Source organism: Ambystoma mexicanum, chromosome 14 (genome assembly GCF_040938575.1).
Source record: "Ambystoma mexicanum isolate Mex_15411 chromosome 14, UKY_AmexF1_1, whole genome shotgun sequence".
Classification (NCBI taxonomy): Eukaryota; Metazoa; Chordata; class Amphibia; order Caudata; family Ambystomatidae; genus Ambystoma; species Ambystoma mexicanum.
Window position 1 is genome coordinate 384,955,385 of NC_090940.1, and position 25,120 is coordinate 384,980,504.

Here is a 25,120-nt window from a genome sequence, read left to right on the forward strand (position 1 = left end):
GGTGCCTTTCTAGCAGAGAGGATCGGGGTGATATTCCTGATATTTCCTAATACCCAAGAAAGGGGGAGGACTGCCTGCATCCTATATTGGACATCAGGGCTTTGAACAAGTTCCTGAGGAAGGACAAGTTCAAAATGGTGATTCTGCGAGAGATTCTCCAGACTCTGCATTTGCAGGATTGGTTGGTGTCATTGGATCTGCATGATGCATATTTCTACGTGCCCATCCACCAGAGGCACAGGAGATACCTGAGATTCCTCATAGGGGACCAGCAATACCAATTCAAGGTGCTCCCCTTTGGGTTGACTTCTGCACCCAGGGTCTTCCCCAAGCTGATGGCAGTAGGTGCGGCTTATCTCAGGAGATCCGGCGTTCATGTGCTCCCATACCTGGATGACTGGCTGATCCAGGGTAAGTCATCGCAGCAGGTTTTGTCTCACCTCAAAAAGACACTTATTCGCTTCTGCACAGGCTGGACTTCTTCCTAAACCTTCAGAAGTCACACACAACACCAATGCAGTGCTTCAGTTCATCAGAGCGGTCTTGGACCCTCGAGAGGGGAAGCCCTCCTCCCCAACCCTCCGAGGAGAGTCACCAGTGTAAGGCAAGTGGTTGAGCTGTTGAAACAACTTGCCAGTGGTCTCCTTCTTCCGGCCTCTTAGGCCTCATGGCCTCCTGCATTTTTTTAGTGGCAGAGGCCAGGTTGGGAATGCGATCCCTGCATTTGCTACTGAGGGCGTCAATGGTCCCAGTATTTTCGGAACAATGAAGGATGTTTGTGAGGCAGAAACCTGTGCAGTTCCCTCTGGGACCACTGCAAAAGATTTAAGACTACAGGTGTTGGCAGTAAACCCACTTGGTAGCAGTCTGCACCGCACAGATTCACTGTGGTAGCCGTGGCTGAGCAGCCAGACTTCCCTCAAGAAGAGTTAGGCAGTATACAGAGGATACATAATAGGTACAGAGGCACAATAGTACAAGCAAACACTGACCAGAGCTAGGTGTAAAAGTATAAACTTATTTATTAAAGGTACACTCATAAATTACACTAGCACATCAGAAAAGGTAAGAAAGTCAAACACAGTTACTATTACTCATATGTACATCCCTAATCGTTTGTTGGACAATTCTAAGTTAACACCACTTATTTCCAACCAGAGGTGAGCGCTTAACGTTAGATGGTACTCCAACAAGTATTACCAAAAGGGAGGGAAAAGGTAGAAATAAAGAGAGCAGTAAGGTAAAACACTTTTCACATAAGGTTAGCAAAGGCAGTCAAGGGTGGAACAAGGAGAATTAGTTCGGGGCCCACTTTAGAGGGGGCCAGGCGAAAAATGTGCCCAAGATCACACAATGTCACAAGTCTTTGCAGGTGGGTAAAAAAGGTTTTACTACGGTTCTGAAAAGTTTAGTTAGGGTGTCCCAGACCTACCCAGGTTCGAGAGCCGAGGGCTAAATCTACCCCGTACAATCGGTGGCAAGGGAGGCCGGGCAGAACACAGTACCTTTAAAAGTGGAAAGATTCCTCCAGCGGTGGTAGTCGTTCCTGGTAGTGGTTGCAAGTCGCGGCGTCGTCCCGAGGAAGAGGTGATCTCGACGTGGAGGAAAGCTGCAGGTCGTTGCTCTACCAGGGATGAGGCCAGCCGTGGAGTTCTCCGGTCACAAAGGATTTTTACCCCTCTTTCGCGGTTGAGGTAAAAAGTGGTATCCCGGTTGCCGGGGTGCTTGGCACAGGCAAGGCGGCCACGAGATGCTTCGGGACGGCGAAAAGAAGGCAGCAACTGGTTGTCCCCACCAGTTAAGGGAAGAAGACTCTCCGGCGGGAGATCTCCTCTGTCGTCGGGAAAAGTGGTGAGACGATTCTGCAGGGCTTCACCGGTGGTGTCGTCTTGGCAGGTCGGCTCGGCTTCTCCCTCTTCGGCTTCTTAGGTCCTGTGGCGAATTCTGAAGAACCAGTCCCAAAAACCCTGCTTTTATGCAGCAAACCCCCATTCATACAGCCTAGCTGTCACTCAAACATGCTAAGTGGTGAGCGGGGTGGCTCACCACTTGGGCCAATCACACTAGAGTGCGACATGAGTTGGCAAGGCAACTCAGTCCAGGGTGCCTAAACCCCCTCCCACACCCCCTGTGGTACCCAGACAGAATGGCACCACTTTGGAGGGCTTCTGTGCAGAAGCCCGCCAAAAGTGGAACAAAGGCTCGACTCGGGTTCAGGGTTACTGAAGTGAACCTAGACGCCATTTTGGCGGCGAGTTCCGGCAAAAGATCCCAACCGGTGAATTTATATTAATTAAATAAACCGGCGGTATCTTTAACATTGCACCAAAAAGTGGTGCATCAAAAACAATGGGAAATCCCATTGGGAAATATTCCGGTGGAATATTTCCGTGGTATCCACTGCCACCAGCCAGAACTCGGCGAGGGGGTCGGGACAGTACCCCCTCGACAACAGACCCAGGGGCAATCTAATTGCCCCTACCAGTACTTCCACAGTAAGATGGTTTGTACTGGTTAAGTTCCTAAGTTAAGACTAGTAAAGTCAATGGTAACTTTACAGACCCAGGGAGACAGTAGTCAGTCCCAGGGTGTGGAGTCTATGTTTGGGGGTCTCTAGGACACCCCTGTGCTACTGCACTGAGGGTGCTGTGTAACACACATTCAAAAACCAATGATGGCCTATGGGGAAAATTACCCCCTAGCCCATAAGCACATAGCAAGTCACAGAAAGCTCTCTCAGGTCATGTCCAAGAGTGAGGGTAAAAGAGTCTCACTCTTGGCAGGAGAAAAAGATAAACCCCAGAAAATCCAGCAAAGCTGCTGGGGGACTCACTAGGTTAGGAAATTCAGCCTAAACGGAGAATTCTTCCTAATAATGTTTTAAGGTTCTCGAGGTTGGTGGCCGACAATCTCATTTGGTGGGCGAGCAGCAACAACATGATGGCGGGGGAACCTTTCTGGCCTACGTGGCCCAGGCCCGGATGGTCGTGGATTCATCCCTGAAAGGTTTGGGTGCTCACTGCGACGATCTGCAGGTGAGCGGTCTTTGGCTCCCAATGGAGAGCAAGTGGCATATCAATAGGCTGGAGCTGCGAGCAATCGGGTTGGCCCTGAAGGGTTTTGTGCATTCTCTCACAAGGAAGCACATCCTAATCATGACAGACAATACATTGGCCAAGCACTGCCTGAACAAGCAAGGTGATGTACGGTCCCTTCCCCTTTGCAGGGAGGCGATGCAGCTATGGTTATAGCTCTTGGAGAACCTGATCTGTGTTTCGACAGATCATCATCTGGGGGTCCACATGGATGGCTGCCAACTTTCAGCCGGATTCGATCTTTGGAAGATGATGCACTCGATAATGGCAGCTCGGGAAAGTCGCTGGACGTCAGGAGATGGCCCAAAATGAAGGTCTTTTGGCGAGTTGGTCCCACCAGCCTAAGGGAGGAAGTCGTCCTTGTTGGGTCTTCCCAGTCGATTTGAAAATGGGGTTCGCCCAACTGCAGGGCTTCCCTGGTGCTTCTGCAGTCCTGGAAGGTGCTGCTGGTGTCTCTGCTCATCTTCTTCCGATTCCTCGTTCCAGTGGTTGACTCTGTGTGGTCCCAAAATCCTTGCCTTTTATGCCGGGTACCATTCATTCACACTCAGAGCTGTCAATCACCTGGGGGACAGCCAGCTGCCCAGTTAGAACTGGTTTTAGCCAGGCATACCTACAGACAAAGGCCAGTGAAGTTTCGGGTTCCTCCCTCACTTCCTGCCTGCCTTCCCAGACACACTGGACTCAAAGGACTCAAATCTACCCTAAAGGATAGAAGAAAAACCCAGAAGGAAGTGACAATCGTAAAATGGCGAAAAAAGAAGACTGGCCATTTTGAGAAAATGGTCACCCATGGGTGCTGTACTGCAGCTGAGAAATCGGTATGCTACTAACCTGCACAAAGGGTATTAAAAAGTAACCACTGCAACCAGCCATTTAAGTTAGACAGTTGTAACAAAAAGTTACATAAAGAGTGGGAGGAGGAGTTACAATGTGACCCCCCCCCCCCAGTACCCCACATAGGGTGGTGTGTGTTGGACCCACAAAAGAAAAAGGTTTTGTGAGGAAGGCATGGTATCAACAGTAGACACAGACACAAAAAGATGCACATTTTCAAAACCTTTATTTTGTAAGGTCAAAGGGTTAAGATAATTCCTAACTAGGAGTAGTCTCTACCATTAAACAAAAGATAACAAGTCCAAGTCAGTCTAGTTAAATAAATTGTCTGTTCTGATGCTTGTTAATCTGCTTAGAATAACATGCTGTGCATATGGTCCGACATCCAGTGGTAACCGCAGAGTGTTGCATCTTGTCTTTCGAGGCTCGAAAGGGGATGTCGGCATATGCGTGTCTGTAACACTATCCTTATCGTGACGTGCAGTGTACCCAAAATCCCTCATGCGCCTAGGTACCTCAGATTGTTTTTTTCCGCCCAGATAACTGGTCGGCCTTTGCAGAGCTCTTTCATAAGAGACATTGTTAGTTATTACCTTGTTCATCGACTTTGTCGATTATCCCCTCAAAGTCCTTTCGACAGTGCTTCCTGTACTACGCCGACGACCGCAGTGGACTTTCGATGCCTAAGATTCGGCGGTGGATCCGTCCACTTGGCCGGGCCCTCTGGCTGGCCTACACAGTAGGGCGAGTGGTGTCGGGGTGGCCATATTCTTTCAGTTATGTCTCTCCTCTTCCCCCTCTTTGCTCCCTAGGTCTGGTCCTCAACTTTATTGCCTTTTCGCTATGGAAAGGGCCAGATACCCTTGGAAGGACGAGCACGATAAATGCAACAATTGTCTATCCCTTGACCACCTCCAATAACAGAATACTGCTATAGGAGCCTATCTAAAATAAGGAATACATCGGAGGACACAATCCCTTCGAAGAACAAGTTACTTCTTACCTTGTAACGTTCTTTCGATGGGATGTTCCTCCGACGTATTCCGTATCGACCCTCCCATCCATTCCCGCAGTACTACTTCCCTTGTTGTTGCAGCTTACGCTCCTTCAGGGTGATTAGTCTAGTCCAGAAAGAATTATTGTGGGCTACAAAACGGAACTGAACAACAGACGGTGCGCGCGGCCTTTATAGGCAGGACGACGTCGACGTAGATACGGCGGCTGTCAAGGGACATCGACTCGGCGGACGTCAACGCTCAGCGCCCTCTAGAGAAAAGATTTCCGAGGCCAGCAAAGCTGGAAAGAGATATCTAAGATAAGGAATATGTTGGAGGAACATCCCATCGAAAGAACGTTACAAGGTAAGAAGTAACTTGTTCTTTTGTTTCATTCGCTAACTCACTGGTTGAATGCGACTATCAAGGTCTTTACCAACGTCTCCTCTGCTCCACCTCAACTCCGTCATTCACCCGGGAGGGGAATAGGCAACCTTGCAATACTTCAAAGGAAGGCTCTTTCCATATACTTAGCCTCAATTTGCGAACCCTTATGGCCTCTTGGAAATACGATTCAATCGCCTGGCTTTCTTTTTTTGCTCCTCTCAGCATTCGAACAGCCCTTGGCCATCCGATCTCCTCAGCCTGGTTTGCAGCAGCTCAGGAAGAGCTGTTCCTTTCGTACCCAGCCTCGCTCAAAATGTACCTGTGTGCACCACCTTTTATCCTCACACGGATAGCTAATGTATGGCAGGTGTGTGTGATTGAAACAGAGTGTCTGACCCTGCCTGGCCGCATTAATGGGACAGTGCCATTGCAAAATGCTCGGGGTAATCTTCATAGCCTTATTCCTCTTCTTCTGCTCAGTACCATAGAGAGGGTAAGGATCATGGGAGTTGTAGTGTCCCAGAAAATCGGTAGGGATAGGTGTTTGATGGTGGTTAGGAAAAGGGGTATACCATGTCTCACCATTGGGTGTCCCCCCCCCTCCCCAATGCCAAAGGACCCTCTACCCAGGTGATCCTCCCTCACTTGTCTGCCCCGAGGGTCGGGATCCAAAAGCGATGGCCCTCCATTGCCACCTGAGCTCGGGATCCCCAGGGATTAGCTTTTGAAACACCCTCTGATTTTTTCACAGTTTATAAGATAAGTTATCTTATTATTCTTGGGAACTGTAGTTCTCACAAGAAAATGTATTTAAACATTGAGGAGTCCAAGCGACTCCCCAGTGACACTACACAGAGGTTGCTGGGTGACACTAAGCAAAAAGCAGATACCTGTATTTCCATATGGCGGTTACCAAACTCCATAAAAAAGTAGAGAATACAAATCCCAGTCAGAGAAAATGAACGAGTTGCAAAAAGGTCCACTCACTCAGGAGTTTAAAATCAAAAAAATTCCAGAGTCCAGCAAAAGTGCTGGGTGGCGGGGTGGGGCCTCTCAGGTTAAAGGGAAATAGCACAGAAACTGAAATTCTCCCCAACAGGATCTCTCTGAAGAGGTGATTGTGGTGCTGCTGGCTGCAAGCAGACCAATCACAAGATCGCTGTACGCGTGCAGGTGGATAAGGTTTGAGGCATGGTGCAGGGAATACAAGATTGATCCTATCTCTTACCCGACCATTTCAGTGATGGTGTTCCTTCTATCGCTGGTCTCATCAGGCCTGCAGATTACAAAAGTCAAGGGTTACTTGGCGGTTTTGTCTGTTTCCAAGAGGTCTCCTGATCAAGGGTCTTTCTTTACGATCACTGTTATGGACCATCTCCTGAAAAGCCTTGTAAATAGGTTTCTGCCCATTCCATTTGTGGTTCCTGACTGGGATCTTAACTTGTTCCTTACTTAATGGCGGCCAGGTTTCTTGCCCAAGGTCGTTTCAGTGTTTCATGTCTACCAGTGCAAAGACCTGCCTGTTTTCTAGATGCCTCACGCTTCGAAGGATGAGGTGAGGTTGCACAGGTGAGACCCTAAGAGGGCCTATCGTTTTTATGTAGCGAGGAGAGTGGAATTCAGAACTGTTTGTAGAGTTCTGGTGAGAAGCATCTGCCGGGTGGCAACGTGGTCGTCACTGCACCCCTTAACCAAGCATTACTGCCTGAATGTGTCATCTGGCACTGAGGCCCGCTTTGGAAGGGCGATTCTGCTGAGCTCCGTGTTGTTGGGGCTTTCTTCCCACCTCCGAGCTGGGTACTGCTTTGGGAGTCTGATGTATTTCTGGGAGAAATCCATTGAAGGAGAAATGATTTACCGGTAATGTTCTTTCTATGGATTATTCTCCCACATATTTCTCATGAGATATATAACCCTTCCAGCGTCAGCTGCTCGGAAAACATTTTGACAGGGGGCACAGTGCGTCTCGACTCGCCCGTCGATCCATCTTGACTCAACATGGTGCTCGTCGACTAAGAATGTGCTGTCGGTCGCCATACGTATACTACGTCACATCACCCCCGTACCTCAGTACCCCACCCTTTTTTCTCCCAAGCTCAGTCACTGCAGAGGAAGAATCTGGAGATTTGGCTGTAAACAGCCAAGACTCATGCTAAAAAATGATGACCAAAACAGTTTTTTTTTTTTTTTTTTTTTTTTAAGTGAGCATTAGAAGCTGTAGAGAACAGCACAATTATCAAGGAATGACAAGCCTACTAAGAAATTGCTCATATCCTCTCCTAAGAGAATGTTAGTCATTAAAAACTGCAGACACTTTCATAGCGGGTCTGGATGGGAGGGTGATGATCTGCGGGACAAGAACCCATAGAAAGAACATTACTGGCAAGTCTTTTCTCCTTTCTGTTTCAGAAATATCCCAAAACATTGGAAATACAATTCACAATTATCATACTTTCAATTTTCTGTGTGGATTGAGTGTAGCTTTATTGAGTGTTTCTTTTGAAGTATGTTGGTTTAAAACATAGAACCATAAACTAGCAGCCCACCAACACAGTATTGAGCATACTCTATCTTTGAAAGGTCAAGATTGTGCAAACCATCATTGCGACTTGATTCTGGAAGCTGGGGCTGGGTTGAGGGGGTAGACGGACAAATGACCTTATTTAACCAATGCTACACTATTGGTATTGATTTAGTGCATGAACATTACATTGGATCTAATATTGCATTAAAAATGTGCTTTACATCTATGTACTGTAGTTTTGTGTACACCTGACCTGTATGGTATGTGAGTCATAGTACAAGAACTACACTAGCAAAAAATAGGGCATTTTATTTGATGGGTCTCTTAACCCACAGATTCCTCATCTTGCTAGATATCCATCATCCAGCTCTGCTGCTCGGAAACTTTACAACAGGGATGTACTGGACCTCGACTCAACCGTAAATCTGTCTTGCTCAGTGTTCAATCGTAGGCTCCGGAAGTGACGTCAGGTGTCATGTATATATAAAACATCACTACGCCCCATGTTAATTTTTTCTGTGCACTTGAACGCTGCATCAGAAACACGACTGAGGTTTCTCAACATTTTTGTACTAACTTTGTCTGTTTTCCTAAGAAAACCTTGACGCTATGTCATCTCACTGGGTTTCACGCTTCAAGCGATGCTGCGACTGTGAGGCCAAAATGTCCATAGCCGTCCCGCACAATGTTTCTCTGTGGTGCCTAGGTGTGAATCACGACACAGAGGCCTATGCGTTGTGCTAAAAAATTCAGCCAAAATCCCTACGTGAGAGACCTGGGAAACTGGCTTTGGCCGACCGTCTGCAAAATCTCCAGCACAGTCTCTCGTCTGGTCTTCCGAGGCCGAGACTGAGGGTCCCACCTCCAACAAGGGGAAGGAAAGACACTGGAAAAAGACTAAGAACCGGTCCCATTGCAGGAGCCATTCCTCATGGTCTTCCTTGTGAAAGAAGCAGCGCCACCATCATCGACGCAAGTCCAGTTCGTCGTAGGAACGAAGTAAGCCCATAGGAGGGGCCGAGCACTCTGGAAGAGTAGGAAAGTTTTAAAACACCCATGTTGGAAATGTTTAAGCAACAAGCTGCTGTAGGTGTGTTCCCACCCCAATCAGCAAGCTTTGGCAGCAAAAGCAGTGCTTGATGCTTCCGACCCGAAGCTAGCCAATCCGTCGACTCCATCAGCGTCAAACACCTTCGTGCTCCACGCTGACCAAAGCGCGAAAATCGCCAGAAGGCTGATGTCCAAGGTGTACATCCGTCGTCAGAGCTTCGCTCGACGTCGATGGAACCATTGGCGCTGAAAGTCCCATTGACTCCGAAAGCCATTCCATCGGCAGTAAAACCCTTGCACCAACTGTCGGCGATAGTTCCTTCATACCGATGTCAAGGTCGGAGTTCTAAGACTCCATGCAATCAATTTTCAGTGCTGATGACCAAGGGGATGTTGACTCTTGTTTATACGGGAGCCGACTGTGTCGATTATCGACAATCAGGCTGATTTGTTAGCACTAGCTCATGGTTTGCAAGACACTAGTCGCCTAGATACATCCGCAACAAAACCAGCCCTGCATGCATGCTTATACAAAATTCAGGGCTTTGGTTGACAGAGTTGTAGACACTCTTGGTTTAAAGTTTTCTGCCACACACCTTCACAGGTACGAGCTCACAGACATCCTGGATGAGGGTCCCACAGTTGAGCATAATATGCCATTTAACCCAGCTATTGCAGACCCCTTAGCCCCCTTATGGCAACAGTCTTGCACTAATACCCCCCCCCCCCCACCCCTGTAAAAGCCAATTTTACGGGGAAGTATAGGCCGGCAAGAGGAGAGCCTTCTTTCCTCGATACACACCCTTCTGGCTGGTTGTGCAAGCTGCCACAATTTCCACCAGACCTGCGGCATCCACTTCCAATCTGCCTCAGAATAGGGAGGGAAAGAAGTCAGTCGCATTGGCCAAGAAAGTTTTCACTTCTGGCAGAATGGCGCTGAAGGCCACCAACATAGCCTGCGGATTCGCAAAGTTTTTTTTTTGGCTTGTGGAAAGCGGTAGAGCATGCTGCTGAATACGTCCCTGAGGGTGCAATGCGTGACAGATTTTTGCAGCTTTTGGGGGATGGGAAGAACGTAGTCAAGCGGTCATTGCAAATGGGCCTGGACGTAGCAGTCTGCGTTTGCCACTCTATGGGGTCGGCAGTAGTGATGAGGAGACAGGCCTACCTGAAAACCTCTGGTTTCTCCCCAAATGTTCAGAGCAGGCTACTGGACATGCCCTTTGAGGGAGGCATGCTTTTCGGTCAAAAAGCTGACGACTCTTTGGAAAATTTTGGAGTCTAGGATTGCTGCTAAAAGATTGCAGCTAAATCATTGGGCCTTGTAATGATACTCTCTGTCTCTCTGACAAAACACATTCAAACACAGTCTTTGACTTGAAGTGCATTATGCAACAATTTGTGTCTTTTTGTCAGGAAATTCGACTCCCTCGACATCATTGCCACGCCTGCCTTCAGCTTTGTCACAAGAGGCAGAGGCTGTAGGTGTTATCTACCCTATGGCAAAAAGGCACAGATCCCGTAAGCCAGGTGGGGCAGAGGTGTTTCACGCACACTGGAAGGGCAGAGGTACTTCTAGAGGCCAACAAGCAGCGGCTGGGACACCTGCGTCCTCTAAGCCACTTTGATTACCTCTCCCACAACGTACTGGTTGGTGGACGGTTGGCAGGGCATTGTCCCCAGTGGCGGGAGATAACGTCTGATGCCTGGGCCATGCAGTTAATTCAGTGGGGTCCGTGTCTGCCCTTTTTGTACGACCACCGGACAGACCCCCACCTCCCCCAATGCAACCGGGACAAGAGCTCCAGGAAGAACTCGGGAGCTTCAGGAAGAACTGAGAGAGCCCAGTCATCAAAGGGTGCCGTGGAAGAGGTACCTCACGAACAGAGAGGATCCGGCTGGTATTCCCAGTATTTCCTAGTACCCAAAAAGGAAGGAGGTCTCCGTCCCATTCTGGACCTCGGGGCTCTAAACAACTTCCTGAGGAAAGACAAATTCAGGATTGTGATGTTGAAAGAAATTCTCCATGCTCTCCAGGACTGGCTGGTGTCAATAGACCAGCAGGACGCCTATTTCCATGTGGCAATACATCTCAAGCACAGGACGTTCGTAAGGTTCCTCATAGGGGTCAAGCACTTTCAGTTCAAGGTGCTTCCTTTTGGGTTAACCTCCGCTCCAAGGGTCCTCACCAAGCTCATGACGGTAGTTGCGGCTCAACTCAGGATATCTGGGGCCCATGTATTTCCTTACCTGGACAACTGGCTGATCCGGGGAAAGTCAAGAGGGCAAGTCTTCTCTCATCTGGAGGACACCTGCCTAGTACTGCACAGGCTGGGCTTCTCCCTGAACTTGAAGTCCCATTTGACGCCAGTTGAAAGACTCAGTTCATCAGAGCAGTCCTAGACACTCCGGTAGGGAAGCTTTTTCTTCCTGAGGAGAGAGTCGGCAACATAGCACAGATGGTGCATTCGTTTCAGAGCCACGCCACCTTACAAGCGGAGGAAAGTCACCAGTGCAAGGCAAATGGTTGACCTGTTGCAGAACCACAACAACTTGCCAGTGGTCTCCTTCCTCCGCCTCTTAGGTCTCATGGCCTCCTGTATTTTTCTAGTGCCAGAGGCCAGACTGTGCATGAGATCCCTTCAGCAACTCCTGAGGGACGAGCGGTCTCAGTACCTGGGAGCACTTACGGATCCGCTCGGTGTCCAACCAAGTGGTCCGCGACCTCGACTGGTGGGAAAGGAGCAAGAATCTTATGGCGGGGGAATCCTTCTGGCCTCAAGCTCGAGTGGTCACAAATGCGTCTTTGAAGGGTTGGGGTGTTCACTGCGAGGATTTGCAGGTGAGCAGCCTCTGGTCAGCAATAGAAGCCAGGTGGCACATCAACAGACTGGAATTGCAGACCATAAAGTTAGCCTTCAGGGCCTTTGCCCCATCTCTCTGAGGGAAGCATGTTCTCATTCTAACGGACAACACAGTGTCCATGCACTACCTCAACAAACACGGTGGTGTGCACTCCTGTCCTGTCCCCACTGCACAGAGGCGATACAGCTGTGCATCGGGTTACTAGAGAACCAAATCTCGGTCTCCGCAGTTCATCTGGCGGGGCAGAGAACATGGCAGATGCTCTGAGCAGGCAGAGCATGGTATCACTCGAGTGGGAGGTGTGTCAGGAAGTCTTAGAGGAGGTCTTCTCTCTCTGGGGTACCCCAGCAGGGGATCTGTTGTCCAACAGGAAGTGCAAACAGTTTTGCTTGAGGGAATTCCCAGCGAACGGCGCACTGTGGGATGTGTTTTTGGTGGACTGGACCTTCCCTCTCCACTACAACTTCCCGCCGATTCCCATCATTCCTTGGGTTCTCAGGAGGTTGAAGAGATGTCGAGCAACCATGATCTTGATCATCCAGTACTGGGCGAGGAGAATGTGGTACTCCAATCTCTCTGTCTGCCTCACCGGTTGCCTCATTGTCCAGATCTCCTGACCCTGTCATAAGGTCGAGTGCTCCACCCAACCCCGGATTCCCTCACCCTACATGCTTCGCTCTTGAGAGGATGATATATGATGACTGGGACCTCTCTGAGGAGGTACTTGAGGTGTTGCTGGCTGGACGCAGACTTTCTACAAGATTTCTGTATGCGTGCAGGTGGAGAAGATTTGAGGTGTGGTGCACGGAACGTGAGATTGACCCCATCTCTTGTCCCACCACTACAGTGATGGAGTTCCTTCTGTCATTTGCCTCATTAGGCCTTCAGGTTATCACAGTCAAAGGATATTTGGCAGCCTTGTCTGTGTTCAAAGGGTCCCCGGCCAAGGTTCTTTCATCACCCAGATTGGGATCTTAATCTGGTTTTAGCCTCCTTGATGGCGTTGCGGTTTGAGGTCATGCACTTGTTCCTTAAGACTGTTATCCATTAAAACAGCCTTGCTAGTTGCAGTTAAATCTGCCAGGAGAATTAGTGAGTTGCAAACATTGTGCTGCAAACCTCATTTTCTACATTTCCTTTTTGAGAAGGTTTCTCTCAAAGTCAGACCTGGGTTCCTTCCTAAGGTAGTTGCAGAGTTTCATCTGTATCAATCTATTCATCTACCGGTCTTTTACCCTCCACCACATCCCTTGAAGGAGGAAGGGCCGCTCCACCGCCTTGACACCAAAAAAGCGTTATGGTTTTATGTTACTCGTACATTTGAGTTTCGGAAGTCAGACCAGTTATTTTGTGGCCTATTCTTTATCTCGAAAAGGTCTCGCTATAACCAAGCGAACCCTGTCACGTTGGATTATTTTGTGTATATCCGAGTGTTAGCATTCGGCAGGCAGGGAGCCTATGACGGGCATCAGGGCACATTCAACCAGAGGGGTTTCAGCTACTGCAGCCCTTCAGAGGGGAGTTCCTGTTAGGGACATATGTCGGGCAGCCTCTTGGTCGTCTTTGCATACAGTCACCAAGCATTATGCTTTGGATGTTGCAAAGGGAACTGATGCACTGTTTGGTAGGGCAGTTAAGCAGAATCTACTTGTTTAACACTTTCTGCCCGCCTCCTTTACTCTAACTGCTTGGGGAGTCTAACAAGCGGAGGAATCTGCGGGAGAAAGGCAATACATTGAAGGAGAAATTACTTACCGTAATGTTCTTTCTATGGATTCTCCTCCCGCAGATTCCTCATCGACCCTCCCATCGATCCCCGCACAGAAAGTCTTTGCAGCTTGACGCTTCTGTCCAAACGAGAAGACATCTGATGATTGCTCTTAGAAAACCTCTTCTGTCTTGTCAGTCACTTTGTTTAAAAAAAATAATAATAATCTCTAATTATGTGGGATCACCCTGTTGGGATGTTTCCTCTTATGTTTTTTACAGGCTGATTAGCCTCCTCCCATTGGTTTTCCTCTGCAGCGTTCATGCACAGGGGAAAAAAGGGAGGAGCTGAAGCATGGGGCGTAGTGATGCGTTATATATACACGATGCCAGACGTCACTGTTGGAGCCGACAATCGAGAACCGAGCAAGACGGATCGACAGCTGAGTCGAGGTCCACTCCGCCTCCTGTCGAAATGTTTTTGAGCAGCACAGTTGGATTTATCAAGATGAGGAATCTGTGGGAGAAGAATCCATAGAAAGACCATTACAGTAAGTTATTTCTCCTTTCCTTCTGGCTATCTAGAAAGAAGTGTCGACTTGGTGAACTTGTCGATTATTGTCGATTATTTTAAACCATGCTTTTTATTATGACTTTATTATGATTTTATTTTTCCGAATCAACCCCACCTACCCGATTTAATATGTTAAATTTTGTCGGGATTCACTTCTAAGAAAGGAAAAGCACATGTCACTTTTGGCTTCACAAAGAGATCAAAAGTTTGGATGTGACATATGTTCTGTTTTAAATCCGAATGTGTAGCATAAGAATAAGTTTGCCTGCCTTTTCCGATTTGGTGCTGCTTTCTGATAGTGTTTCTCTTCCCAACCAGATCACCAGTGTGTTACTGGATTCATACTGCAACGATCGAAGTGCAGAATACGAGCGCAAGGCAATGCGGAATGGCGGGAGTCTGCCAGCAAAACAGTGCGTCATGTACGGCTCACCTGAATTGGCAGCTGAATGGTTGAACAGACGCTTTCGTTTTTTCCCAGAATGCCCAGGTGGGCTATTGGCTGTCAGACCTCAGAATGGCTGGTCTTTCATTAAAATACCAGGTGGGTGACATTCATCAGGTAGGGACTTCAGTAGAGTTGGAGAAAACTAGGTTGCATGGTTTGCTATGCAATGCATTGAGTTTGCTGCATCTTACTCTTACGTCCTGCCCCCTTTCCTCCATACTGGATGGGCATCCTTTCCTGGGAACGGGAGACAGAACCTTTTTCACCAGAAAAAAACCTTCTTCCCCTTTAAATTTAGAGGCACGCTGGGGTGCGGCCCTGGGAGCATGCACTGCCCTGACTGCGCCCTCCGGCGCCACACCTCAGTCCCCTTTTCTGCGTCGACGGGAACGGGCCGCATTCACCAGCACATCTGGGTTTGGCTTCGGTCATGTAATTCCACGCGTGGATACTACTTCCCTTCTGTCTTTTTGTCTTTTTATCATTCAGGTACTCGGTCCTCAGGCCTGTGAGGGTCGATTTATTTCTTTATTTTTTTTTCGGGTTAATGAAATCTCCTCGGATGTGCACCATCCTCAGGGATGCCATCAGGGACGCCTCAGGCCCCAGTACAGGTGCTCCAGGCTCGTGTGCGCCTCGGCCGCCCGCTCCGGCCCCCCAACCGATAGTGCAGGGGTTTCCGTACCAGCCTCCGCTGCAGTCTCTGGGCTCCGTTCTCCACACATCTGCCTTTGGCTCGCAGCACCTCTCCACCGGTGCCGGACAACCGGACGCCCAGGTGGACAGACGAGGAAGAGGACCCTGACACGTCGTCGTCATCCCAGGCCTTCCACGAACATCTTGCAGGGGCTGGCAGAGTACTTGGGCCTTCCTCAACCCGAGGTCGAGCAACCATGCTATGTCCCGCAGCGAGAACGGGGATCCCGATGCAGAAGGACGTCGTCGCCTTGGTCACAAAGGGCTGGCTCAAGCCCCACTCGATCCAGCCGGTCAATCAACGCCTGGACGCCAAGTACAAGCAGATGGAGGGTGATACATTCTTGCTATCGGCCCATCCTCGGCCGCACTCCTCTTAATTGCTGCGGCATCCCTATACTCCAATCCTCAGTCGTCCTCTGCCTCTGTGTCTGCAGCGCTGCTAGGCAAGGAGGAGAAGATCTTGGAGGCGTATGGGAAGAAGCTGTATTCCAACACGTCCCTGCATCTTCATCAAACCACGCGGATGCCATGCTGGCAGCCGTTAACCTGAGGCTTTGGCGGGAAATTGCAGATTTCCTCCCAGAGCTTCCGGCGCAGAGCGAATCAAAATTCAAGGTGGAACTGTCAGAGGCCAAGATGGTGGCACAAGACATCATGGAGTCCACCGTGGCCCATATTGACACCTCTGTCCAGGCCATCTGCATTGCCACGAACATGAGAACGGCCTGGCTCTGTGCTACTAAATTCAACCTGGATGTCCAGGAACGCATCTTAGACCTGCCATTCGAGGGTGACCTCTTCCACTCCACTACGGACGAGGAGCTGTATAAAAAGAAAAACAGCTCACAAACGGTGAAGTCTTATCCATCCTTACAAAGACCAAGCCCAAAACTTACACCCAGTCACAGCAGCGCTCGGACAAGGGGCGTACATACGGAGGGTTCCGCGGCTTCCAAGAGTGGAGGTCCAGGCAGCCGGACTGTTGGCCGACTCAACATCGGCGCAAGCAACCAAAAGGGGGGTTGATGGGGAGAAAGGGCTTTTTCCAGTTCCCCTCCTCCGCAGCAGTCTCAGAGGGAAAAAAGGCATGACACGCCCCTCCGGGTCCATGTGTCTCCAGTGAGGGGCAGGCTTGCTCTCCATGCACATTTCTGGCACCAGAATTTCATGGACCCCTGCATCCTCTCCGTAATATCCACAGCGTACCGTCTACCCATACCAGCCTCTCCTTCCTCTTCCCCTCCACTCTCACAGATTGGGACAGCAACTCTTTTGGCGGAGATCCGGTCGCTCGCCGAGAGCCAGGCAGTGGAGGAAGTCCCAGCCTCCCAGCGAGGCTTGGGCTTCTACTCCAGGATTTTCACCATTCAGAAAAAGAACCAGGCGGGCCTGAGAGTTGTGCTGGACCTTTCACCCTCAACCTCTCCCTACCTCTACAAAAATTCAAGATGGTTACGCCAGCTTTAATAGCGAGACTTGTGCAAGGGAGACTGGATGTTCTCCCTGGATCTGAAGGACGCGTAGCTACACGTGCCGATTTGGCAGCCTCATCGTTCTTTTCCAGGATTCAGGATCATGGGCTACCATTTCCAATACAAGGTGCTTCCCTTCGGCCTCAATTCGACTCCCATGGTCTTTACCAGGCTGATGAATACAGTGGCGGCCCTCCTCAAGGCCCAGCGCCATACATCTACCCGTACCTCGACGACTGGCTCGTCAGGGCTTCGTCTCCGGAAGCAGTGCACAGCACTTCCCACGCTCTTATGAACACACTTCATGATCAGAGCTTTTCGATGAATCTCAAGAAGTCACAGCTGCACCCTACGCAGGGACTGACCTTCTTGGGGCTCATCTGGGACACGTGCTCCGAGAGAGTTTTTCCTTCGGAGGACAAGATCACAGCCATCAAGCGATCAAGACCGGAGTATCAGGCCTCCATAGCCCACTGGATGGTCTTGGCCATCAAAGAAGCTTACAAGGGACAGCATAGACCACCACAGGCCAATAAGTGCGCCCACTCGGTCAGAGCCAAGGCAACGGCCATCGCATTCCAGCAGCATGCCCCCTGGCAAGTCATAAGCGGGGCGGCCACATGGGCCACCCCTTTGGCATTCTGCAAGCGCTACTGTTTGGATGCCAGCTCTAGATCAGATGCGGCTTTCGGACAGGCGGTTATTAGAAACCTGTTTGCTTAAGGAGGGTCTCCTCACCACCCTGGGGCTACTCTCAGTTGTAATCGCCCATGCAGTATGGAAGAAAAGGGACGAGACGTGTAAGTAATTATAAGTTACTCACCGTAGTGACTAAAGTCGTTAGTCCCCTTTGCTCCACACGTCCCAAAATCCTCCGCCCTCATAAAACGGGTGTCATTAGGCAATGTTAAACTATTGTCGACGCGTCTATGGGGACTGAGGTGTGGCAGAGTCAGGGCAGCGTATGCTCCCAGGGCCGTACCGCCGCGCACCTCTAAATTTAAAGGGGAAGAAGGTTTTTTCTGGTGAAAAGGGTTCCGTCTCCCGTCGCTAGGAAGTGACGCCCATGCAGTATGGAGGAAAGGGGACTAAGGACTAAGAGTATGTTAATCACTACAGTGAGTAACTTATAATTTCTCATATGCTGAAACACATGAAACAAGGAGAAAATCTTCTGCTTTGCCTTACTTCTTTCACTGACCATAGAACCCGCCATCAATGCACACCCCATTCACGTCTATCGCCTATTTCAATGGTAGGATGAATATTATTCATAGCTACTGGATACCGGATGTGGCACAGACTTCAAATAATGAATTCTGTTTTGCAAAATCAGTCCATGTCCAAGCTCAGAGGTCTGAGTAAAAAGGAGCACAAATGTATATTTTCATTCTGGATACTCTTCTGGAACAGATGCCTTTCTGCTTGGATTATAGCAGAGAACCTTAAATACATTTTTTTTTTTTTTTTAAACTTTTGTTTATTCATTCAGCTTGGTAACACAGATACAGGTGAATAACAATAGAGCCTTTAGAAGCAAAACAGGGCAATCGGCATATTACATGCAATACATATCAATGGGATACATAAAGGAAAGGGTAACGACATAAGCACCAGGGGGCCCATAGAGGGTCGAAATAAAAGGTAAATGAAAGACAGCTCAGGGGCCACCTGAGGTTGAGTTAGGAGAGGGAGCTGGGGATACGGAATCTGAGTCGGTGTCAGTGGAGGACATGAACGAGCGGAACTTCTGCCATATGTCTCTAGGCCTGGAGCAGGCGGGTTGTTGGACCGCCCAGGATTCTTCAGTGTCGGAGGCCCATGTAACTGCTTTGAGCCACTGCGCGTGGGTGGGGGGGGTAGGCCGTAACCAGCAGAGTAGGATTGTACGCACCGCTAGTAGCATGCAGAGACCGGCCAGTTTCCTGGAGTCGCGGTGGAGTTCAGGGAAATCATGAAATAGGCATTTCATTGGAGATGGAAGGAAGGGAGATTCGAGGATGGTCGATGTAGTGGAGCACACTGAGGTCCAGAATTGGGTGAGTCGAGGACATGACCAGATCATGTGGATGTAATCGGCCTCCTCGTAGCGCACCTAGGGGAGGAGTCACTAGAGATGTGATGTAGCCTGGTCGGGGTGTAGTGGTACCTGTGAGTCACCTTAAATTGGATCAGTTTGAACCGGGAGTTGAAGGACACCCCATGGATCCGTGCACACATGTGGGACCAACGTTCATCGGTTATCTCGAGGCCGAGATCTGTCTCCCAGGAGCGCCGTAGTTTGGGGAATGTGGGGGGTGACCTGGTTTGGAGTAAGGTGTATAGTCTGGAGATTTTGCCCCTCATTGGGTCAGGTGAGGAAAGCTCGGTGATTGCAAGTTCGTCAGGTGGCAATGTTGGGAAGCCTGTGTACTTGTGCTTGAGGACTCTACGTAGGGATGAATACTGAAGCCAGACGGAAGGTTTCCGTCTAAGGGGGGCCGGGAGGTCGGGCCATTCTATAAAATTACCTTGTTCGAATATATCGCGCAGCAGTTCATAACCCGCCTCGGCCCATGTGCGAACCATGGAGGGAGGAACTCGTGGGACCCCAGGGAGGAAATTCCAATTGGAAAGTTACCGTGAAAGGGATGGGTGATGCCCAACATTTGCCAGGATTTGGACAAGGCCAAGGATGTGCATGTCGCTGGGTCAAGTGAGTCTGGTACCGCCGGGGTTGGCATGAACACCAGAGATCGAATGTCGCGATCGCTGACTGACAGCCTTTCCAGTCTAACGTGGGGCGGGGGGTCTGATATGTTGAACCAGTGTGCAGTATGCTGGAGTTGAGCCGCCAGCCAGTACTTGAGGAAGTCTGGTGCCCCAAAGCCACCCGCCTCCATTGGGGCAGAGAGGGTCTTAAGCTTAAGGCGGACCGCACCGGAATGCCAGAGGAAGGAGTTAAGAGAGCGTGTCAATGTCTGAAAGAATTCAACTCCTGGCCACAGCGGAATATTAGCAAACCTGTACAGGAGTTGGGGGAGTACCACCATCTTCAGTACCCCTATCCTGCCTGCCAGTGAGATCGGAAGTTTGTTCCAGCCCTGTATTTTTATCATAAGGTTTGTGAGGTATGACTGAAAATTATCTTCCAAGACTCGTTCAGTATGACGTGACACCACTACGCCCAGGTAAGTGAATCTAGATTGGGCCCATGCGAATCCCAAGGTATCGGGAGGGGGGAGCGTACTGGGTGTGAGAGGAAAAAGGGTTGATTTAGAGCAGTTCACTGTGAGACCGGAGATCTGCCCGAAGAGAGCAATGTCTGCAAGTATTGGGGCTAGGTTAGTTTCGGGGGAGCGGATATAGAGAAGAGCATCATCGGCATATAGAGAGACTATATCTGAGGAGCCGGCCGTACGTAGACCTCTATGTGCATGGTTCTGGCGAAGCATGTCCGCAAACGGCTCCATTGCCACAGCGAAGATTAAGGGCGAGAAGGGACAGCCTTGTCTGGTGCCCCTAGCTATTTGGAATAGGGGGGAGCAGCGGTCCTCAGTGCGAACTCTGGCGACGGGGTTGGAGTAAAGTAGCTTGACCCAGGATACAAAGGTGGGACCAAATTTGCATTTATCGAGCACCCGCCAAAGGTAGCTCCACGAGACAGAATCAAAAGCTTTTTGCATGTCTAGGGTCGCGGCCACCGCGTGTACGCCAGGGTTCACTCTGCTCATAATATTGAAAAGACGTCTCAGATTTAAGGAAGTGGAGCGGCCCGGGATGAACCCCGCTTGGTCAGGGTGGATGATGTGTGGCATGTAAGGGACCAGTCGTAGGGCGAGTAATTTTGCGAAAATTTTAACGTCACAGTTGATCAGTGAGAGCGGGCGGTAAGAGCCGCATTGAGTTGGGGGTTTGTTAGGTTTTAGTAGGACTGTTATGGTGGCTTCGCGGAGTGAAGGGGGGAACTGGCCCGCCTCCAACGATTCCTCCCATAGAGTCACCAGGCGGGGGAGCAGGAGGGATTTGAACTGTTTATAAAACTCGACGGGGATACCGTCTGAACCTGGGGCCTTACCCGAGGATAGAGAGTCTATAGCATCTGAGAACTCCTCAGGGGTGAATGGACTCTCGAGGGATCCGATGGTGTCGGGAGAGAGAACCGAGAGTGGGAGACCATTTAGGTAAGCATCGATCTCTGCGTCGGTGGCACTGTCAGAGTGTGCATATAGAGATTGGTAGAAGGAAAGGAATTCCACATTGATATCTCCAGGGGAGGTGGCCATGGAACCATCGGGTTTCTGAATTCCGGGAATGGGTGGGGAGCCAAACTCATGGCGGAGGAGTCTGGCTAGGAGACGGCCAGGGCGTTCGCCCTCACCGTACCTCCTCGCCCGCCCGGGATTATCAAGAAACTTCAGCTCGCAGTCCGCGAGAGCGCGGAAGGTGTCCAATTCAGTGCCGATTAAGGCGAGGGTTACAGGGGTTGGATCTAGGGAATACCGAGCTTCAAGTGAGGATAACGTGGCCTCGCTCTCGGCGATCTCCCTGCGAATAGTTTTGAGGATGCCATTTTCCTTGGAGAGGGCAATGCCTCTGATGTAGACCTTAAAGGATTCCCAGAGGGTAGCCTGCGAGGACACGGAGTTGGTATTGATCTCGAAAAACTCCTCAATCGCCGACTCCATCTCAGAGCTAAATACCGAATCGAGTAAAGAATGCGGCTTCATTCTCCAGTATCTGGATCGATCCCGATCTGAGCCCCAGCATAGTGTAACGGTTACAGGGGAGTGATCGGATAGGGTCCTGGGGAGGATTGTCATGCCAGATACACTCCTTATTAGCCCATCAGACAACAGCCATCTGTCGATCCGAGAGAAGGAATCGTGGACCGTAGAGTAGAAGGAATAAGAGCGGGAATCAGGGTAGAGAAGCCTTCATGCGTCAAATAAGGATAAACGGGGAAGAGAGGAGAGTGTAGTGTAAGCCGCTCTGGAGAGTTGACGGGGTCTGGAGCCAGATCTGTCCAAGTCCACGTCGAATATTGTGTTGAAATCGCCTCCCCAGAGAATCGGTACCAGAGGGAAGCCATCTAAGAGAGTTATAAGATCAGAGTAAAATCCGGGATCATCAATGTTGGGACCGTATATATTCAACAGGACTACTTCCTTATTCTGTAGGATACCATGGAGTAAAACGTATCTGCCCAGGGGGTCGATAATCGTGGCTATGGGGTTGTATCTGAGGCTTCTGTGAATAAGGGTCATAACCCCGCGGCTCTGAGTGGAATAGGTGGTAAAGTACCTTTGGGGGCCCCATGTTTTAGCAAATTTTTCGCAGTATTCTGTGCAGGCATGTGTCTCCTGAAGGAAGAGGATTTTAGTCCCATGCCTCTCGGCTTGAAGTTGTAGTAACCTCATTTTCTTATGATTACCCAATCCCCGCACGTTCCAACTCATAAATGTCAGGGTTTCCTCACTCGACCCTCCAGGGATAGCCATAAAGAAATACGGGCGGGTGGAAATGTGCTCCCCATGGGCGGTGCTTACTGTGGATCAATTGAAAACGCCGACGGGGCCATGATGCTTCGGGCTCTGCTCTTTCTGAGAATACCAAGCTGCTTTTAACATTTAACCCCGATCCCCCCTCCCCCTCCCACATCCCTCCCCCAAACGAAGGGATGAACAACCCACACCCAAGCAACCAGAACAAACACGATGGCATCAACGCCTGGGGGGCCTGTGTACCGGCCTGGCGGCGATGCTCCGAACCTTAAGGCAATTTAAGGATAAACATAATGCCCACTAGTATTACCCGTACCCACCCAGGGGAGGTTCCATGGGTGACGGTGGGGGAAATGGGCAGCAGGCGGTGGAACAAGAGAACTGGAGTAAAAAAGTGTGTATAACCGATCCACTGGACCAAGAAGCGTATTAGCTTAACTGCGAGAACCGAGAGAGAATCCTAAGGAGAGGTGAACCAGGGGGAGAAAAGCATTTGGCGGGCCACCATAGCCCATCAGGGAGGGGGGTGGACCGAGCAGGAGACTGCCCGGCGACCCGGCCATGTTGTGAAGGGCCAGTGAATCTGGGGGCAACAATCACAGTGAGAAACAACAACAGTGATACCAACATTTTGTCAAAAGTGTGAATGAGGCACTACTCAATAGACTTATCAGGTAATAGCGGAATTACAGAAATTCAGCCAAGCAGGATTAGACGGTGTCAGTTCAACAGTTGGGGCGATCTGTTGCGAGCAAGTGACAGTGGCCGTCGAGGGGGCATTTCAGCCAGGAAAGTGTTCATCAATGAACCTGGATGCCTCCTCGGGGAGCGTGAAAAAGTATACCCGGTTTGTGTGTTCGATACGCAGTTTGGCGGGGTATAACATTGCATATTTAACATGGAGGTCGCGCAGCCTCTTCTTCACTGCCAGGAAGGTTTTTCGCTCACGTTGAACTGCCACAGAAAAGTCTGGATATAGATGGATCCTGGCTGCGCCTAGGAGAAGGTCCCCCTTGGCCCTCGCCGCCCTGAGGAGTGCATCGCGGTCGCGAAAGTTCAAGACCCTGGCTATGATCGGGCGTGGGGGTGCTCCAGGTTTAGGTTTTGCCATAAGTGAGCGGTGGGCCCTCTCGATCGCAAACTGCGGGGAAAGTTTAGGGGAGTCAAGGAGTTGGAGTAGCATGCCTTCCACGTAGTCTTCCATGGGTTCATGTATATCATCCTCTGGCACCCCGATTATACGGAGGTTGTTGCACCTCGAACGGGATTCGAGGTCTTCGTTCTTCTTCTCAACCTCCGTAACGCGGGTAGATAGCGTGGAGACCTCCGCACGAAGGGAACCCAGACCGTCCTCGGCGGCGCTCACTCGTGTCTCGATCTCTGTAACCCGACCATCAGTCCTCTCCATGTGTGCTTTGATGGATGAGATCGTGCCGTTCATGTCATCGAGTTTACTATGAAGTGTGGTGAACCCCTCTCGGATAAACTCCATCATTTTCTGGGAGTCGGGTGGTTCCAGTACCAGTGAGGGGGAAGGTTCCAGTGATAACGCCTCAGCTCCGGGGGTCCCAGAGGGTTTCGTGAAGATATTGATGGAGGATTGTTTCTTGCCGGTTCGTGTTGACATGTTGCCGGAAGGGGGGGAACCTTGAGTGCAAAAGAGATAGGGTAGGGCCACAAGGGGAGACACCAGGATCGTCAGGGAGACGTGTGAGCGGGAGGCCCAGGCAGAGCACCAGGAAGGAAGGGGTATGGTGTCTCCGATGGGGGGTCCCGCTGGAGCACGAGGGGGTCGATAAACTTCAGGCGGACCTGAACACCTCGCCGGAAAGTCTGTAGGGGTGGACAGGGCCCGAGTGGTGGTGACCAGTAGTAGAGGCAGTAGTAGCCGGAGTCGCAGGTGTTGATATGGTGTAGAAGACCCCGACCGTACAATGCAGTGAGGTGGGTGGTATACAGTGCAGATCACTGAAGGCGAGTGGATGGACCCCGGAACACCCTTGGAGATTAGGTCCCCCAGACGGGGGGTTCGGTGGGAAACCGTTGATGATGTTTCTGTGTGGGTTACCACCTCCTGAGGGCTTGAGGGGGGGTTGTTGGCTGGGGGAGAGACCACTGGAGAGGAATGCCCCCGATAGAAGCAGTAAAGCGGTCAGTGGAAGGAGGGATCCAAGGGCAATTGGGGCCCAGAAGCAGAGGCACCTGGAATGTTGGTGGTTGGTGGTCCCAGCGCACTCCGGTGCGGGAGGGAGAGCAGCCGAAGGGGTATATTCCTCAGAGTGTCTCAGAAATAAATTGCTATGTCGGCGAGGACTGCCACCGCAGGCCACGGGTCCGGGAAGGAGTGTTTATGGTGCGGCAAGGTTGAAATGAGGCAGACCCGGGGTGCACACACCTCACCTCACCTCGTGCCCGGAGGGCCCAAGAGATACCCGCGGCCCCTGGGATATAAGGGTCGTGGGGCCGGGGATCGGGGTCCGGAGGAAGGGGGGAACTCACCGCCCGCAGCCAGAATCCCAGAGTCCCAGTGGTGTGCAGCACGCCCCCCAGGATGGGGTAGCGGAGCGGAGCGCTCTGAAGTCCGTAGTGGGGGGGCTCCTTGGTGAAGAGGATGAGGCCAGCAGTGCCCGTAGCCGGTGGGGGGGTGGCCGTACAGATCAAGCAGAGCGCACCAACCCCACAGTGGACCGCGAGCCGCTTGTCACCGGCGCGGCCTCGCGAAGTCAAGAGTAGGGGCCGGGGGCGCACCCGCTTCCGTCCAGTCCGTGATGGAGGTTTGGCAGCACGCCGCCCAGGACGGGGCAGCGGAGCGGATCGCTCTGGAGTCCGGACCCGATGTCCACAGGATTAGGGAGGACGAGCCCAGCCGCTCTCGCAGCAAGTGGGGGAGGGCGAGTGCGCAACCGAGTGAAGCGCCCCTCCCCCTCAGGAGGCCTCAAGCCGCGGGACTCCACTGTGATCCCACGGATCCGTGTGCGGGGTCA

General features: G+C 50.8%; 1 protein-coding gene across 1 annotated transcript in view; it reads left to right on the plus strand.

Moving 5' to 3' along the window:
• The window catches only part of INO80 (INO80 complex ATPase subunit), a 1,945,052-nt gene that overhangs the window by 1,249,910 nt on the left and 670,022 nt on the right, over positions 1–25,120 (plus strand). The window contains exon 26 of the mRNA XM_069637507.1: positions 14,353–14,578. Within this exon, the coding sequence (XP_069493608.1) occupies positions 14,353–14,578 (226 nt within the window). The remainder of the gene's footprint in view (positions 1–14,352; positions 14,579–25,120) is intronic.